We start from the raw sequence: 17,403 nt of genomic DNA, 5'->3' as shown, positions 1-17,403 counted from the left end.
CTCTCTCATTGTTGCTCCTTCTGGTTCTGTAGCTCTCTCCCTTTGATATGTTTGCTTTGACATCTGTATCTCCAATGAGGATGTGGCATTCGCTTTTTTTAATATCATCTCGGGTGGTACGCTACTGTAGTAATGTGCCTCTTGCAGTCATGACCCACTCCACTGGGAACACCGGAACTGCTGGTTATTGATCATTAGCCTTACAAAGAAGAGCTAATGTTAAACTTGGATCAAATAACAGTGTAATGTGTGCCCCACTCTCCACTGTGGTAAAGCTAGTGGCTGATCCTCACCTGATTTCTGTTCCAAGTTCAAAGTTCAAAATAAATTTATTATTGATGTATGTACAGTAATGTTACCATATTTATCCTGTGATTAATGTTCTTGTAGGCATTCACACTTGAACAAAGAAATACATGCAAATTATTGATGAACAACACACAAACAACCAATTTACAACAGCAGGCAAACTGCGAACACAAAAAGGAAACAAATAATCATAATAAATAGTAAATAAATGCAGATGTTTCTGTAAGAAGTAAATAAATAATACTGAGAACATGAGTTGTGGAATTGGGAAGGGTCCTTTGTGAAAAGTATGCTTGACTTCAGTGGGAACTACATTCTTCGGTGGCCAAAAGGGCTGCTGGCTTTTGTTAAGTTTTGTAACTTCAGAAATTAATCAAAGGAAAAACATGGGAGAGACAAGGAAAACTTGTGTCTAGCTTTGTTTTTATTTTAGCGAGATGCATATGACATGGTGACGCAATGACATATACCATTCACGTACTTTTACATATAATCCGCAAAGCATTATGTAAACAACAAAGAATGTTTAATCAAATCAATATATTTATAATATTACTCAAATATGACTGAAATATTAAATACACAACAGTTTTAATATGCAGATATCATTAATTTTGCAGCCAGACAGGTTTATGTAACTGTGCACTGAACGTCAGCTCGAGCTATGTAGTATATTCAACACCATGCCCTCTCTTGAATAACATTGCTAGAGTTGTTAATTCTGGTTTTACAAGATTTTCTTACACCAACTTGCACTGTGACTGCCCCACCCTGCTAACATGCTTTCCTTTCAGATACTTCTCCAAATCATTGCACACTACCTCAATGCACTGGGTAATGATTTGATCTGTACGAACAAGCTTTTCACTGTATCTCAGTACATGTGACAATAAAGATCCAATTCCAATCCCAGTGCTGTACACAAATCACAAATACAGGAATGGCCCCTATGATTTCATCCAGGATGCTTCTTGCCCAAGTCCTTCTGAAATCAACCCCTTCAGTCTCCAAGGCAATCCCGGTGCATTAGTTACGGGGGGGGGGGGGGGGTGGGCAGAAGGGGTTGGATCATGCAGCGGTGAGACTTCGTTGTCATGGTAATCAGAGAAGAAAGTAAAGACAAGTTGTACTTGAAAGTTGAAAGGATGAGCATATCCCCCAGGCAAAAAGCACATCCACAGCAGCCTGTGCAATATCTCCGACTGATATTGTGGGTGGCACCAAGATTGGAAGCGTAGTGCCCATTGAGGAAGGCGGGATCTGAACCAGCTGGAAAAAAGGGATTAAAAAATGGCAAGAGGAATTTAATGCAGATAAGTGTAAGGTATTGCACTTTGTGTAGAAAGTACACAGTGAACAGTGGGGCACTGAGGAGTGTAGTAGAACAGAGGGATCTGGGAGTATAGATCCATAATTCCTTGAAAGTGGTGTTACAGATAGATGGGGTCATAAAGACAGTTTTTGGCACATTGGCTTTCATAGATCGAAGTATTGAGTACAGGATTTGGGATGTTAAGTTGAAGTTGTATAAAACATTGGTGAAATCAAATTTGGAGCACTGTGTGTTGTTCTGGTCACCTACCTATAAGAAACATATCAATAAGTCTGAAAGACTACAGTGAAAATTTAGAAGAACGTTGCCAGTATTTGAGTTACAGGGAAAGGTTGAATAGGTCAGGACTTTATTCCCTGGAACATAGGAGAATGAGGGAGATTAGATGGAGGTATACTAAATTATGAGAGGCATAGAGAGCAGTTAATGCAAGCAGGCTTTTTCCACTGAGGTTGAGTGAAACCAGAACTAGAGGTCATAGGTTAAGGGTGAAGTGAATTATTTAAGGGGAACTTCTTCACTCAGAGGGTAGTGAGTCTGGAAGAGATGGACGTTGGTTTTGTTTCAACATTTAAGAGAAGTTTGGATAAATACATGGATGGGAGAGGTGTGGAGGGCTATGGTCCAGTCCTGTGTCAAAGGGACTAGCAGAGTAACAGTGAAGTGTGGACTGGAGGCACTGCAGGGCCTGTTTCTGTCCTGCAGTGCTTTAAGACTCTATTGACTCAAGGTTCATAAATTATTTAAAATTGTGCCACTCCTGCCCAATATTGCAATCTCCTCCTCCTCTATCACATTACAGAATATAACCTTGCACCACAAACTTACTCCATGGCTTATGCTGGACTTTCGACACAGGCATCCAGTTACCTTCTCTCCCATGCTTTGACCCTACAGCCCTGTACGTTCTCTCTTTTCCAAGTCTTTATCCAATTTTGTTTTGCAAATAAAGATTGAATCTGTTTGCACCATCCTGTCGCCAGTGGATTCCAAGCCACAACTCTCAGTTTAAACTAATTCTCCCTCACTTCACTCCCACACCCCCCACCCCCTTTACAATTACTTTCAAGCTGTGTCCTTAGTTACTGATGCCTTCAATCCAGTTCTGCAGACTGTGGTCAGACACTAACTAGTAAGATTATATCTGGCAGTGTTTACTTACTGAAGCAGTAATCCAGAAGAAAAGACTGTGGAGACATTCATGTCTTGGGGAAAAAAAAGTTCTGGTGTCAGGAAAGTGACTGTGAAATTTTCAGAATTGCTTTTGAAACCTAAGTGTTCATTAACATCGTTTGGTCAAGAAGTATCTTGTTACTTTTATCAGTGTCTCTCCTCTCTGCTCTCCCATCGCAGAGAATTTACAAAATCCTGAGAGTGTAAAATCACCAAACTCAAGCAGAGCTTCTACCTCACTGTAATCAGACCCTCATTACTCTTATTATCAGATTGTAATAGACCTCTTGTACACTAACAGGTGAACGATCTCAGTCTACCTCGCACTTTATTTGTCTACCTGCACTGCACTTTCTCTGTCACTGTAACACTACATTCTGCACTCTGCTTTTATAACTTCAATACATTTGAGATTCAAGATTGTTTATTGTTCTTCAGTGCACAAATGTAAAGGAGAATGAAACGATTCATACTCCAGATCCAACACAGCATAAAAAACACAATAAGCATTAAAAGCATAATAAATATAAAGATAAATTCAAATCTATAAAACACAATGTACAACCATGATCCCTCTCAAACATAATGAAGGCTAGACAATAAATGCAAGCATAACTCACAACCACAACCAAAGGATTCACTTATAAATGTTGAATTGTTCTATAATCCAATTGTGTAACACCACGGTTCCTAAGGTTGCCTTTGCCGGGGGTGGTAGTGGGGATAAGCTCCCACTACCTATAAAGTGCTCCAAATGGCATGCGACTCTGGTAGCCTCTGACAGACAAGTCCAATTCTTGGCCTTCATGTATGGTTTAGTTACTAGGCCTGGTGGAACTGTTTCTGCTGACAAGGGGCAAAGACAGAATCACTGGCGCCTCAAAACAAGTTGCTTCGGGTGGGTGGGGCTCGTCAGCCTTGGACGGCAGCCCGCCTAGGAGAAGTAAAACTCTGATTTTAAACTTCCGCTGCCTTGTGGCCATACCCACCCATGGGAAAGGCTTCGGGAGTAGACCCCGAGGAAGAAATCCGGAGTCAGGGCCCCTAAGGCAGTTTGATGTTGTTTACAACTTCACTCTGGCAACCTCTGCGACGACACTGGTGCCAAGCTGCATCGGCACTTGCCCTTCCCTTGGACTACATCAGTGACGTGGAGAGGGGGTGCCCGCTGCATGGGCAACAGCCGGATCTTCACACCCAGGCTTGTACCCTGGAGAGGACACAGGCCACCAGAGGCACAAACCCATGATCTCCTGGGATTGATGGCTGTCTACTACTAACACCACTATTAACATGGAGGTGAACTCTTCCCAAATTGCTCCTCACACCACACTAGAAAAAGAAGTAAAGGATTAATAACCGTCTTTGGTTACCTGGCGGTGGGCGTATTCTTGCCGCAGGCTGTCACGAGTGGCTTGGAGACAGGTAGAATGCTGCACGTGTTGTTCTTGTTCAGCTCCTTCAGCATGCTGTTGAAGTAATTGCTGCCTTGCCCAGCTTTGCAGCTGGTGGGAGGTTCAGTGCAATCCTTCTGTGGCTCACCATTACAACACTCCATTGCTGTAGGAGAAGAGATATCAGTGTCGCTGCTCCCAACAGCCCAGGTCCTATGGCTCGTAAATGGACTCCATCACAGGTGAATTTAATTTGATAAGCAACGTCCTTTTAGACAGTTGCCCTTCAAAAGCTGCTTACTTAAACTTAGGGTGGAAATCTGAATATACGCAGGAGATTCTCCAGATGTTAGAAATCCAGAGCAACACACACAAAGTGCTGGAGGACCTCAGCAGGTCAGGTAGCATCATTGCAGGGGTCTCGGTCCAAAACCTCGACTGCATATCCCCCTCCACGCTGAGCTCCTCCAGCATTTTGTGGGTGTTACTGTGGAAACCCATATGTTGGACATGGGAGTTTGAGCAGTAGATCAAGGGAGGTCAAAGTACTGGAACATTACAGGCACAGTAGAATTGTTGCAAACCTAGATGAGTGCAGTGGGGTGGAATAGTGTACAGGCGGAAACACTGTGATACACCCCTCCCCCTGCTGATCTCCTGGACGTGAATGCCACAGCTCAGAATCACAAGGTGGGGGTCAGTTGTGCTCCTATGGAAAGCAGGGCCACCCACGTGCCCATCTCTGCCCCCTCTCTGGCCCCTTCTGCTCACTGCTCATCCTCTACTGTGATTGTGGCAAACCCCAGTCAGTACTCTCTAATTGTACAGGGCAAATAGCAAAAACAGATTGTCAGGATAGACATAAAGAGTAGTGTCAAAAGGTACTTTTGTTTCATACTTCCCAGCTTCAATTGGTATGGTAACAATATCAGCTTATTTTTAAAGATCCACAAGTGTTGCTTCATGCAAACAAATCTTTCATTCAGGCTTGTAACTGTTCTTCATCTGAGTATCTCTCTTAAGGTAATAGACTTTAATTAAGTAAAATCAGGCAGTGGGAAATATTACAGCAAAGTAAAACGGAGTTGCTAATCTTTAGGATATTGCTAGTGGGGAATCGCCAGGAGATTAAACATATCTTTAGGCTTCTTCAGTTGTTGGGGTATTGCAGTGGGGTATTAAAATACCTGGGTCAGATGTTTGGAGGTGGACTTTGTGGAAAGGACTGGAAGAACACATCCAATGACAGCAAACCTAATTCTTTGTGGGTTACTGGTCCTTGCTGAGTAGCGTCATTAATTCCCTTCCTTCAATAGCCTGTAGGTTCCTCAAAGCAATTAAATGTTGTGTGTGTTGGCATCCAGGAATGATAGGAGTTAGTTGACGGGAAGGGGGTGGGGTGAAATGAAGAAGGGGTAATTTCAGTACCAGGGATGATTCTGGGGAAGATGAAATGGAGATCATGGAGTGAAGGGGAAGTTAGTAAAGTGGAGGGAAACAGCAAAGAGTCACAAAAGGTGAAGCTTAGGTACAGAATTTACCCTGTACATCGAGTACATTATTATGCTGGGGTGACCATGTAATGCTTAACGAGTGCCCAACCGTTAGACTTCTGGCAGCAACATGGTCCAAGTGCATCTGAACTGCTCTGACAAGGATGTTTAATGGGGAATGATAACACACTGGGAACCAACATGGTCCAAGTGCATCTGAACTGCTCTGACAGGGACGTTTAATGGGGAATGATAACACACTGGGAATCTCTGACATCAAGCTGTGAGTGACTCACACTCAGGAGGCGCCAGAGTGGGAAATGATCATTGTCATGCTTTCCTCTGGAATTCTGGATTTTCAGGTCCCTGGGACCATGGACCAGAGTAAGGAGTGACGTGCTTAGATTTCTGAGGGCCGTGGTTGTCCATTGAGCATGGTGAGCAGGAGAGGGAGATGGTACGGACTTGTCCTCGGACACTGGGAATGATGCATGTGGGCACCCAGGAAAAGTGATGAACCAAGTCACTCTCTGAAGCATTGGAAAATGTAATTCCCAGGGTCTGTTAAAGGGAGATTATCCATCGCTACTGAATTGGGTCAGCAGGGTGGGGTGTTACAAATATTATGAATTTAGATGGCAGCAGATTAACACTAAAACAGCTTGGACTGTATTTTTGCTGTTCTCTCTTCTTCCTCTTATTTCTTCTTTCTAATGACTGGAAAAGCTGGCAGAAAGCACCTGAACAACTTCTGTCCCGCTGTTTCAAGACATTAAAGATGAACTATTGAACCTGCAAAATACTTCCTCACGGCCCTGTGCTTCAGCATCTACTTGCATAGCACATTCTCTGAATCTGTAACAGTATATTCTGCATTCTGTTAATGCTTTTCCCTTTGTACCACCTCGATGCACTTACGCATGGAACGATCTGTATGGAAGGCATGCAAAACAAAGCTTTTTGCTGCATCTCTGACAATAATAAACCAGTTCCAGTTCCAATTCTAGAGCACATCTAATCTCTGTAGCAGAAAGCTTTCACACGCTTTGGGAATAACTTCCTTCCGCAGTAAGAGGAACATCAGAACAAGAGGAGCCTGTTCCCCCATTTGATTAGATCATGATGAATCTGTAGACGTGTTGTGTGGGGTGGATGGGAGGGGGGGGGGGGAATGCAAGGGAACCAGTAGACTTGCCTCTGACAATATCTCAGTGCTGAAGTGGTATTGCTGAGCAATGCACTGGGAGCAAGTCTAACGGCCCTGCACCATGGGGCAGTGTGGCTGCTGGTTGTTCTAATGCTGGAAGAGTAGTGTAAATGCTGCTAACAGCTTGGGTCCTTGCCTTGTGTAAGAGATTGCCCTTGCCTTTCCACCACCTTGTCAAGATAAGTACAGCAACTTCTGAATTTTAAAGAAGGTAGTTAATTATAGACACAAGAGAGTCTGCAAATGCTGAAAAACTTGAGCAACACATATACACACACACACACACACACACGCACGCACGCACGCACGCCCGCACGCACGCACGCACGCACGCAAAATGCTGGAGGAATGCAGCCAGCCAGGCAGCGCCTACGGAGAGAAATAAACAGTCGACATTTCAGGCTGAGGACCTTCATCTGAACTGGAAAGGAAGGGAGCAGAGGCCACAACAAAAAGGTAGGAGGAGGGGAAGACCACAAGCTGACGAGTGATCCAGGGTAGTCATTGAAGGCAGACTATGGTGTCCCACCTCACACAGCCAAGACAGGGCCACAGAGATGTCAGAAGAGAGACTGCAGATGCTGGAAGTCTGCAGAAACACAGACTAAATGTTGGAGGCAGCATCCGTGGAAGGAAATGGGCAAGTCAACATTTTGGGTTGACGCCCTTCATCAGGACTGGAGAGAATGAGGGAAGATAGTCAGTATAAAGAGGTGGTGGCAAGGGGGTGGAGTGAGGGTGATGGGTGGATCCAGATGAGGGGTTGATATGCAGATGAGGGGCGGGAGGAAAGTAGAAGCTGTGATGTGATAGGTGGAGTGACAAAGGGTTGAAGACGATGGAATCTGAATGGAGAAGAGCAGTGGACCATGGAATAAATGGAAGGTGAGCTGGAGAACCAGAGGGAGGAATATAAGGGTAATGGGCTTATCATGAGGGAGAGCAGAGGGTCATGAGAAAAGGCAATGAAGTCAGTCTGATAAGGGAAGATGGGGCGGGGAGGTACAGAGGGGAGTGGTTATTGGAAGTTAGAGAAATCCATGTTCATGCCATCAGGTTGACCATCGAGGGGGAATGTGAGATGACATCCCTCTAATCATAGACAATGCGTAAGTTCCCAATTTAAGGCTTTAATGAGGCAACTAATTTTGCCAGAGTATTTATGCATGGAGCTGGGTCACCTGTCATTGCCAGAAAACAGCTGGGGAAACCCAGTGCTACCTGTTGGCATGGCAATCAGCCTCAGAGTGGGGCCAAGCTAGCAGGTACACCTGGAGACAGCCTTCCAACACATCTCAGTGGCCTCATATTAAATTACTGAGGATCACCTGCACATTGAGAGACTCAGGAATGAAAACAAATAGGCCAAAGACAATAAAAGATAGACTTCATATTTGTCACATATTAGTCTATTCCGCTACCACAGAAGAGGAGAACTAAGTCTTCATCATCTTACCCATACATTGTTCATGCTTAAACTTCGGCACTTCAGGTATGGGGCAAGGTTTTGGGTACGTAACCGAAGTCACAGAGCACTGCCGAGCCAAAGAAGGGTTGAAATTGGCAGGAGGGCAAGGGTTCAGGGGAAGATTGGAAGGGCAGTGGGACTGGTGCATAGCAGTGCACAAGGAGAGAGGGGACGGTGACGGGCAGCTCATCCGGGCCAGGGGAAGGCAAGTGGGCGTCATGGGACGGCTCGTTGCAGAGCTCAGGCGGCCTGGGAGGAGGCAGGCGGACAGGGATCGGGGAACCGGGCTAGTCTGTGGGCGGGTGCTCAGCCCGGAGGTGGGTGGGCAAAATGGCGGGTTCGGGAGTGCCCAGGAGACAGGAGCAGAACGGGTCGCACATGACAGCTGCACGGGCTTGCATAGATTCGGGATGGCGGGCGGGGGGCAAGGCCGGAGGTTCACTGGAGGACAGGAGGACGGAGCAGGCGGCTGCCAGCATGACGACTGGTTTGCAGGAGTGCACGACGTCCGGCGACAGGGCATGTAGGGCTTGCAGGGAGAGCTCTTCTGGCAGCACGGCACTGAAGCATTTCTCAGCCTTTGCAAAACAAAGAACACACACATAAATATCCCGCCTATATTAAATTTGCTATATTTAGTATTTAGTGGCATCTGAGATCAGACTGAACTTCCAGCTCTGGCCGACTAGTGGACAGCTCCCAACATTTATACTCCACTCACTTACAGTCCAACATAGCAAGGCATCCATCTGACAGTGCCCAACAGCGTGCCCCTCAAGGGGGAAGATGATCAGTGACCAAAGCCTTGCCAAAGAGATAGGTTTAAAGGAGTATTGCAGGGGGGAGCGTGAACGAGGGGGAGAAGATGAGAGAAGAGAGAGAGATAGAGAAAAGAAAGGAGAGGGAAAGAGGAGGTGGCACAAAGAAAGGGGAGAGAAAAGTGAGAAAGAGAAAACAGGTGAGAGAGAAATGAGAGAGGGAGAGGAGAAAGAGAAGAGAGAGCAAAGAGGCGGAGCAGAGTAATAATAGCGCTGAGCAGCGACCCCTTTGCATGCATTTTCAAAAACAGCTCTATTTCCATCTTTGATATCATTATTTTTCCCTTTCAGGGTTTTTTTGAGGACTCTGACCTGGAGTTACACGCTGACTTCGGTTCTTTGCAGGAATGGGACCCGTTCTCGGGGTTTCAGGACTGGCCGTTGTTCGGCACGTCAAGGGCTCGGCCTGAGAGTCCGGCTTGGATTTGGAAGCTCTGGAGACGGGCGGATTGAAGGTCGGTGTTACGGCAGGAAACACGTGCGTCACTGGGGAGTTGGGATATCTGAGACTGTGTGCGCGGATAACCGGGAACTTTGAGATCTTCAGGCACAGAGCTCAGAAAAAGCGATGTGACGGACTTTTAATATTGTAAACCTGCGGGTTGTTTGTTATGTCTTCTCGCTCGTTGGGAAAATGAAGACGCATCCTTATTAGGGAGAGAGAGCCAATGGTATGTCGTGTACCAGGTGAAACACGAAGTGTTTGGGGTAACTGCAAGTCTGCGTCTTTGCTATTGCTTTGCTCACACTTGAGTGCTCGGTAGAAGGTGTGAATGCTTTCTTTGCCGGTGGGGGAGGGGGGATTGTTGCTTGCTGCTGCTTATGCGCGGGAGGGAGGGGAGCTGGGGGGGACTTTGGGGTTCTAATATCTAACTGCCATTTATTCTTTGGGGCACTTCTCTGTTTCCGTGGATGTTTGCAAAGAAAAAGCAATTCAGGATGTATATTGTATACATTTCTCTGACATTAAATGTACCTTTGCAACCTTTGAAGAAAGAGAGCTGGAGAGAAGATGGGACAGAAAAGAGAGAGAGTGAGGAGGGTGACAGAAAGGGGAGAGAGTGAGGAGGGTGACAGAAAAGAGAGTGAGTAAGGAGGGTGACAGAAAGGGGAGAGAGTGAGGAGGGTGACAGAAAGGGGAGAGAGTGAGAAGGGTGACAGAAAAGAGAGAGAGAGAGTGAGGAGGGTGACAGAAAAGAGAGAAAGTGAGGAGGGTGACAGAAAAGAGAGAGAGAGAGTGAGGAGGGTGACAGAAAGGGGAGAGAGAGTGAGGAGGGTGACAGAAAGGGGAGAGAGTGAGGAGGGTGACAGAAAAGAGACAGAGTGAGGAAGGTGACAGAAAGGGGAGAGAGAGTGAGGAAGGTAAAAGAAAGGGGAGAGAGAGTGAGGAAGGTAAAAGAAAGGGGAGAGAGAGTGAGGAGGATGACAGAAAGGGGAAAGAGTGAGGAGGGTGACAGAAAGGGGAGAGAGAGTGAGGAGGGTGACAGAAAGGGGAGAGAGTGAGGAGGGTGACAGAAAGGGGAGAGAGTGAGGAGGGTGACAGAAAGGGGAGAGAGAGTGAGGAAGGTGACAGAAAGGGGAGAGAGTGAGGAGGGTGACAGAAAGGGGAGAAAGAGTGAGGAGGGTGACAGAAAAGAGAGAGAGTAAGGAGGGTGACAGAAAAGAGACAGAGTGAGGAGGGTGACAGAAAGGGGAGAGAGTGAGGAGGGTGACAGAAAGGGGAGAGAGAGTGAGGAGGGTGACAGAAAAGAGACAGAGTGAGGAGGGTGACAGAAAGGGGAGAGAGTGAGGAGGGTGACAGAAAGGGGAGAGAGAGTGAGGAGGGTGACAGAAAGGAGAGAGAGAGTGAGGAGGGTGACAGAAAAGAGAGAGAGAGTGAGGAGGGTGACAGAAAAGAGACAGAGTGAGGAAGGTGACAGAAAAGAGACAGAGTGAGGAAGGTAAAAGAAAGGGGAGAGAGAGTGAGGAAGGTAAAAGAAAGGGGAGAGAGAGTGAGGAGGATGACAGAAAGGGGAAAGAGTGAGGAGGGTGACAGAAAGGGGAGAGAGAGTGAGGAGGGTGACAGAAAGGGGAGAGAGTGAGGAGGGTGACAGAAAGGGGAGAGAGAGTGAGGAAGGTGACAGAAAGGGGAGAGAGTGAGGAGGGTGACAGAAAGGGGAGAAAGAGTGAGGAGGGTGACAGAAAAGAGAGAGAGTAAGGAGGGTGACAGAAAAGAGACAGAGTGAGGAGGGTGACAGAAAGGGGAGAGAGTGAGGAGGGTGACAGAAAGGGGAGAGAGAGTGAGGAGGGTGACAGAAAAGAGACAGAGTGAGGAGGGTGACAGAAAGGGGAGAGAGTGAGGAGGGTGACAGAAAGGGGAGAGAGAGTGAGGAGGGTGACAGAAAAGAGAGAGAGTGAGGAGGGTGACAGAAAAGAGAGAGAGAGAGGAGGGTGACAGAAAAGAGAGAAAGAGAGTGAGGAGGGTGACAGAAAGGGGAGAGAGTGAGAAGGGTGACAGAAAGGGGAGAGAGAGTGAGGAGGGTGACAGAAAAGAGAGAGAGTGAGGAGGGTGACAGAAAGGGGAGAGAGAGTGAGGAGGGTGACAGAAAAGAGAGAGAGAGAGTGAGGAGGGTGACAGAAAGGGGAGAGAGAGTGAGGAGGGTGACAGAAAGGGGAGAGAGTGAGGAGGGTGACAGAAAAGAGACAGAGTGAGGAGGGTGACAGAAAGGGGAGAGAGTGTGACAGAAAGGGGAGAGAGTGAGGAGGGTGACAGAAAGGGGAGAGAGAGTGAGGAGGGTGACAGAAAAGAGACAGAGTGAGGAGGGTGACAGAAAGGGGAGAGAGTGAGGAGGGTGACAGAAAGAGAGAGAGAGTGAGGAGGGTGACAGAAAAGAGAGAGAGTGATGAGGGTGACAGAAAGGGGAGAGAGAGTGAGGAGGGTGACAGAAAGGGGAGAGAGTGAGGAGGGTGACAGAAAAGAGACAGTGAGGAGGGTGACAGAAAGGGGAGAGAGTGAGGAGGGTGACAGAAAAGAGAGAGAGTGAGGAGGGTGACAGAAAGAGAGACAGAGTGAGGAGGGTGACAGAAAGAGGAGAGAGAGTGAGGAGGGTGACAGAAAGGGGAGAGAGAGTGAGGAGGGTGACAGAAAGGGGAGAGAGAGTGAGGAGGGTGACAGAAAAGAGAGAGAGAGTGAGGAGGGTGACAGAAACCGGAGAGAGTGAGGAGGGTGACAGAAAGGGGAGAGAGTGAGGAGGGTGACAGAAAGGGGAGAGAGTGAGGAGGGTGACAGAAAGGGGAGAGAGAGTGAGGAGGGTGACAGAAAGGGGAGAGAGTGAGGAGGGAGACAGAAAAGAGAGAGAGTGAGGAGGGTGACAGAAAGGGGAGAGAGAGTGAGGAGGGTGACAGAAAGGGGAGAGAGTGAGGAGGGTGACAGAAAAGAGACAGTGAGGAGGGTGACAGAAAGGGGAGAGAGTGAGGAATGTGACAGAAAAGAGAGAGAGTGAGGAGGGTGACAGAAAGGGGAGAGAGAGTGAGGAGGGTGACAGAAAGGGGAGAGAGTGAGGAGGGTGACAGAAAGGGGAGAGAGTGAGGAGGGTGACAGAAAAGAGAGAGAGTGAGGAGGGTGACAGAAAGAGAGACAGAGTGAGGAGGGTGACAGAAAGGGGAGAGAGAGTGAGGAGGGTGACAGAAAGGGGAGAGAGTGAGGAGGGTGACAGAAAGGGGAGAGAGTGAGGAGGGTGACAGAAAAGAGAGAGAGTGAGGAGGGTGACAGAAAGAGAGACAGAGTGAGGAGGGTGACAGAAAGAGGAGAGAGAGTGAGGAGGGTGACAGAAAGGGGAGAGAGAGTGAGAAGGGTGACAGAAAAGAGACAGAGTGAGGAGGGTGACAGAAAGGGGAGAGAGAGAGTGAGGAGGGTGACAGAAAGGGGAGAGAGAGTGAGGAGGGAGACAGAAAGGGGAGAGAGTGAGGAGGGTGACAGAAAGGGGAGAGAGTGAGGAGGGTGACAGAAAGGGGAGAGAGAGTGAGGAGGGTGACAGAAAGGGGAGAGAGAGAGGAGGGTGACAGAAAAGAGACAGTGAGGAGGGTGACAGAAAGGGGGGAGAGAGTGAGGAGGGTGACAGAAAGGGGAGAGAGTGAGGAGGGTGACAGAAAGAGAGAGAGAGTGAGGAGGGTGACAGAAAAGAGAGAGAGTGAGGAGGGTGACAGAAAGGGGAGAGAGTGAGTAGGGTGACAGAAAGGGGAGAGAGAGAGGAGGGTGACAGAAAAGAGACAGTGAGGAGGGTGACAGAAAGGGGGGAGAGAGTGAGGAGGGTGATAGAAAGGGGAGAGAGTGAGGAGGGTGACAGAAAGAGAGAGAGAGTGAGGAGGGTGACAGAAAAGAGAGAGAGAGAGTGAGGAGGGTGACAGAAAAGAGACAGAGTGAGGAGGGTGACAGAAAGGGGAGAGAGTGAGAAGGGTGACAGAAAAGAGACAGAGTGAGGAGGGTGACAGAAAGGGGAGAGAGTGAGGAGGGTGACAGAAAGAGAGAGAGAGTGAGGAGGGTGACAGAAAAGAGAGAGAGAGAGTGAGGAGGGTGACAGAAAGGGGAGAGAGTGAGGAGGGTGACAGAAAGGGGAGAGAGTGAGGAGGGTGACAGAAAGAGAGAGAGAGTGAGGAGGGTGACAGAAAAGAGACAGAGTGAGGAGGGTGACAGAAAGAGAGACAGAGTGAGGAGGTGACAGAAAGGGGAGAGAGTGAGGAGGGTGACAGAAAGAGAGAGAGAGTGAGGAGGGTGACAGAAAAGAGACAGAGTGAGGAGGGTGACAGAAAGGGGAGAGAGTGAGGAGGGTGACAGAAAGAGAGACAGAGTGAGGAGGGTGACAGAAAGGGGAGAGAGTGAGGAGGGTGACAGAAAGAGAGAGAGAGTGAGGTGACAGAAAAGAGAGAGAGAGAGTGAGGAGGGTGACAGAAAGGGGAGAGAGAGTGAGGAGGGTGACAGAAAGGGGAGAGAGTGAGGAGGGTGACAGAAAGAGAGAGAGAGTGAGGAGGGTGACAGAAAAGAGAGAGAGTGAGGAGGGTGACAGAAAAGAGACAGAGTGAGGAGGGTGACAGAAAGAGAGACAGAGTGAGGAGGGTGACAGAAAGGGGAGAGAGTGAGGAGGGTGACAGAAAGAGAGAGAGAGTGAGGAGGGTGACAGAAAAGAGAGAGAGAGAGTGAGGAGGGTGACAGAAAGGGGAGAGAGAGTGAGGAGGGTGACAGAAAGGGGAGAGAGTGAGGAGGGTGACAGAAAGAGAGAGAGAGTGAGGAGGGTGACAGAAAAGAGAGAGAGTGAGGAGGGTGACAGAAAGAGAGACAGAGTGAGGAGGTGACAGAAAGGGGAGAGAGAGTGAGAAGGGTGACAGAAAAGAGACAGAGTGAGGAGGGTGACAGAAAGAGAGACAGAGTGAGGAGGGTGACAGAAAGAGAGAGTGAGGAGGTGACAGAAAGGGGAGAGAGAGTGAGGAGGGTGACAGAAAAGAGAGAGAGTGAGGAGGGTGACAGAAAGAGAGACAGAGTGAGGAGGTGACAGAAAGGGGAGAGAGAGTGAGGAGGGTGACAGAAAAGAGAGAGAGTGAGGAGGGTGACAGAAATAGAGAGAGTGAGGAGGGTGACAGAAAGGGGAGAGAGAGTGAGGAGGTGACAGAAAGGGGAGAGAGAGTGAGAAGGGTGACAGAAAAGAGACAGAGTGAGGAGGGTGACAGAAAGGGGAGAGAGAGTGAGGAGGGTGACAGAAAGGGGAGAGAGAGTGAGAAGGGTGACAGAAAAGAGAGAGAGTGAGGAGGGTGACAGAAAGGGGAGAGAGAGTGAGGAGGGTGACAGAAAAGAGAGAGAGAGAGTGAGGAGGGTGACAGAAAGGGGAGAGAGTGAGGAGGGTGACAGAAAGGGGAGAGAGTGAGGAGGGTGACAGAAAAGAGACAGAGTGAGTGAGGAGGGTGACAGAAAGGGGAGAGAGTGAGGAGGGTGACAGAAAAGAGACAGAGTGAGTGAGGAGGGTGACAGAAAGGGGAGAGAGTGAGGAGGGTGACAGAAAGGAGAGAGAGTGAGGAGGGTGACAGAAAAGAGAGAGAGAGAGTGAGGAGGGTGACAGAAAGGGGAGAGAGAGTGAGGAGGGTGACAGAAAGGGGAGAGAGTGAGGAGGGTGACAGAAAGAGAGAGAGAGTGAGGAGGGTGACAGAAAAGAGAGAGAGAGAGTGAGGAGGGTGACAGAAAAGAGAGAGAGTGAGGAGGGTGACAGAAAGGGGAGAGAGTGAGGAGGGTGACAGAAAGGGGAGAGAGAGTGAGGAGGGTGACAGAAAGAGAGAGAGAGTGAGGAGGGTGACAGAAATAGAGAGAGTGAGGAGGGTGACAGAAAGGGGAGAGAGTGAGGAGGGGACAGAAAGGGGAGAGAGAGTGAGGAGGGTGACAGAAAGGGGAGAGAGTGAGGAGGGTGACAGAAAGGGGAGAGAGTGAGGAGGGTGACAGAAAGGGGAGAGAGAGTGAGGAGGGTGACAGAAAGGGGAAAGAGTGAGGAGGGTGACAGAAAGGGGAGAGAGTGAGGAGGGTGACAGAAAGGGGAGAGAGAGTGAGGAGGGTGACAGAAAGGGGAGAGAGTGAGGAGGGTGACAGAAAGGAGAGAGAGAGTGAGGAGGGTGACAGAAAGGGGAGAGAGAGTGAGGAGGGTGACAGAAAGGGGAGAGAGTGAGGAGGGTGACAGAAAGGAGAGAGAGAGTGAGGAGGGTGACAGAAAGGGGAGAGAGTGAGGAGGGTGACAGAAAGGGGAGAGAGTGAGGAGGGTGACAGAAAAGAGACAGAGTGAGGAGGGTGACAGAAAGGGGAGAGAGTGAGGAGGGTGACAGAAAGGAGAGAGAGAGTGAGGAGGGTGACAGAAAGGGGAGAGAGTGAGGAGGGTGACAGAAAGGGGAGAGAGTGAGGAGGGTGACAGAAAGGGGAGAGAGTGATGAGGGTGACAGAAAGGGGAGAGAGTGAGGAGGGTGACAGAAAGGGCAGAGAGTGAGTAGGGTGACAGAAAGGGGAGGAAAGAAGAAGAAAAAAGAAAGGAGAAAAGAGAGAGGAGAAGGAGAAGAGAAAAAGGGAGAAAGAAGAGGTGGAAAACAGAAGAGAGTTGAAGTGAGGGTGGGAGGAGAGAAAAGGGAGAGTGAGGAGATAGGAACAAGAGAAAAGAAAAAGAGAGAGAGAAGAGGGAAAGAAAGGCGAGCTGGGGAAGGGGGAGAGAAAAGACAGCAAAAGAGAGAAGAAACAGAGCAAGAGGAGAGATAAGAATGAGAGAAAAAGGAAACGAGAGAAGGAAGAGACAAGAGAGAGAGAAGAGATATAAAAGAGGAGGGAAAAAGAGGGACAGGAAAGAAAAGAGAGCAAGGAAAAGGAGAAAAAGTAGCAAGAGGAAGAGGAAAAAAAGAGTGCAAGAGAGAGAGAAAAGTCAGCAAGGAGAGAGTTAAGATTGAAGAGAGTGAAAGAAAGCAGAGAGCAAAGAGAGGGTGAGAGAAAGGGGGTGACAAAAGAAAGAGTGAGAGAAAGTGCAAAAAGAGAGCAAGAAAGACAGGAGAGTAAAGAGAGAGTGAGAAAGAAGGGAAAATTGAGTAACAGGAGAGAGAAGAGAAAAGAGAGCAAAGAAAAAAGAGGAGATATGAGAGCAAGAGAAAGAGAAGGTTGCAAACAGGAGAGATAGAGAGAACAGAGAGAAAAGAATGGGTGAGAGGAAAGACAAGAGAGAACAGAGATGCAGGTCACCAGTCTAATATCTTTCATTTCCAGTATCAGGTATGTTGCATGATTAAATGCCTTGTGTTATTTAACTAAGTTAATGGGACTATAGCAATGCAATGTTTACTCCTTGGAGTTTGAAAATATTCAAACATATAACTTAATTCAAAAATATAAGATCCTAATGAGGCTCTTGATCGTGTAAGTGTTGAGATGTTTTCACTAGTGAAAGGGTTACAAGCAAGGAGCCATGGTTATGAAGTAAGAGGCCAGTCATGTTAATCTGGGATGCACAGAAATGTCTTCTCACAGAGGGTAGTGGATCTCTGGAATTCTCTTCTCCTATGGGTGGTTGAGGACAGAATCTTAGATAAACTTAAGGTGCCTCATTATCGGAAGAATGTGGAAGCTTTAAAGAGGGTGCAGAGAAGATTTACCAGGATCCTGCCTGGATTAGAGAGCATGTTTTATGAGGATAGGTTGAGCAAGCAAAGACTTTTCTCTTTGGA

At 48.0% G+C, this 17,403-nt stretch overlaps 1 protein-coding gene across 1 annotated transcript in view; it reads right to left on the bottom strand.

The window, feature by feature from the left end:
* The window catches only part of LOC140738581 (uncharacterized), a 205,506-nt gene that overhangs the window by 44,777 nt on the left and 143,326 nt on the right, over positions 1–17,403 (bottom strand). The window contains exons 10-11 of the mRNA XM_073066055.1: positions 8,366–8,955; positions 4,189–4,375 (exon numbers count right to left, since the gene is read on the bottom strand). Of these exons, the coding sequence (XP_072922156.1) occupies positions 4,189–4,375; positions 8,366–8,955 (777 nt within the window). The remainder of the gene's footprint in view (positions 1–4,188; positions 4,376–8,365; positions 8,956–17,403) is intronic.

The sequence above is a fragment of the Hemitrygon akajei genome, chromosome 14 (genome assembly GCF_048418815.1).
Source record: "Hemitrygon akajei chromosome 14, sHemAka1.3, whole genome shotgun sequence".
NCBI classification, from domain to species: Eukaryota; Metazoa; Chordata; class Chondrichthyes; order Myliobatiformes; family Dasyatidae; genus Hemitrygon; species Hemitrygon akajei.
This window is presented reverse-complemented; position numbering and strand designations above follow the sequence as displayed.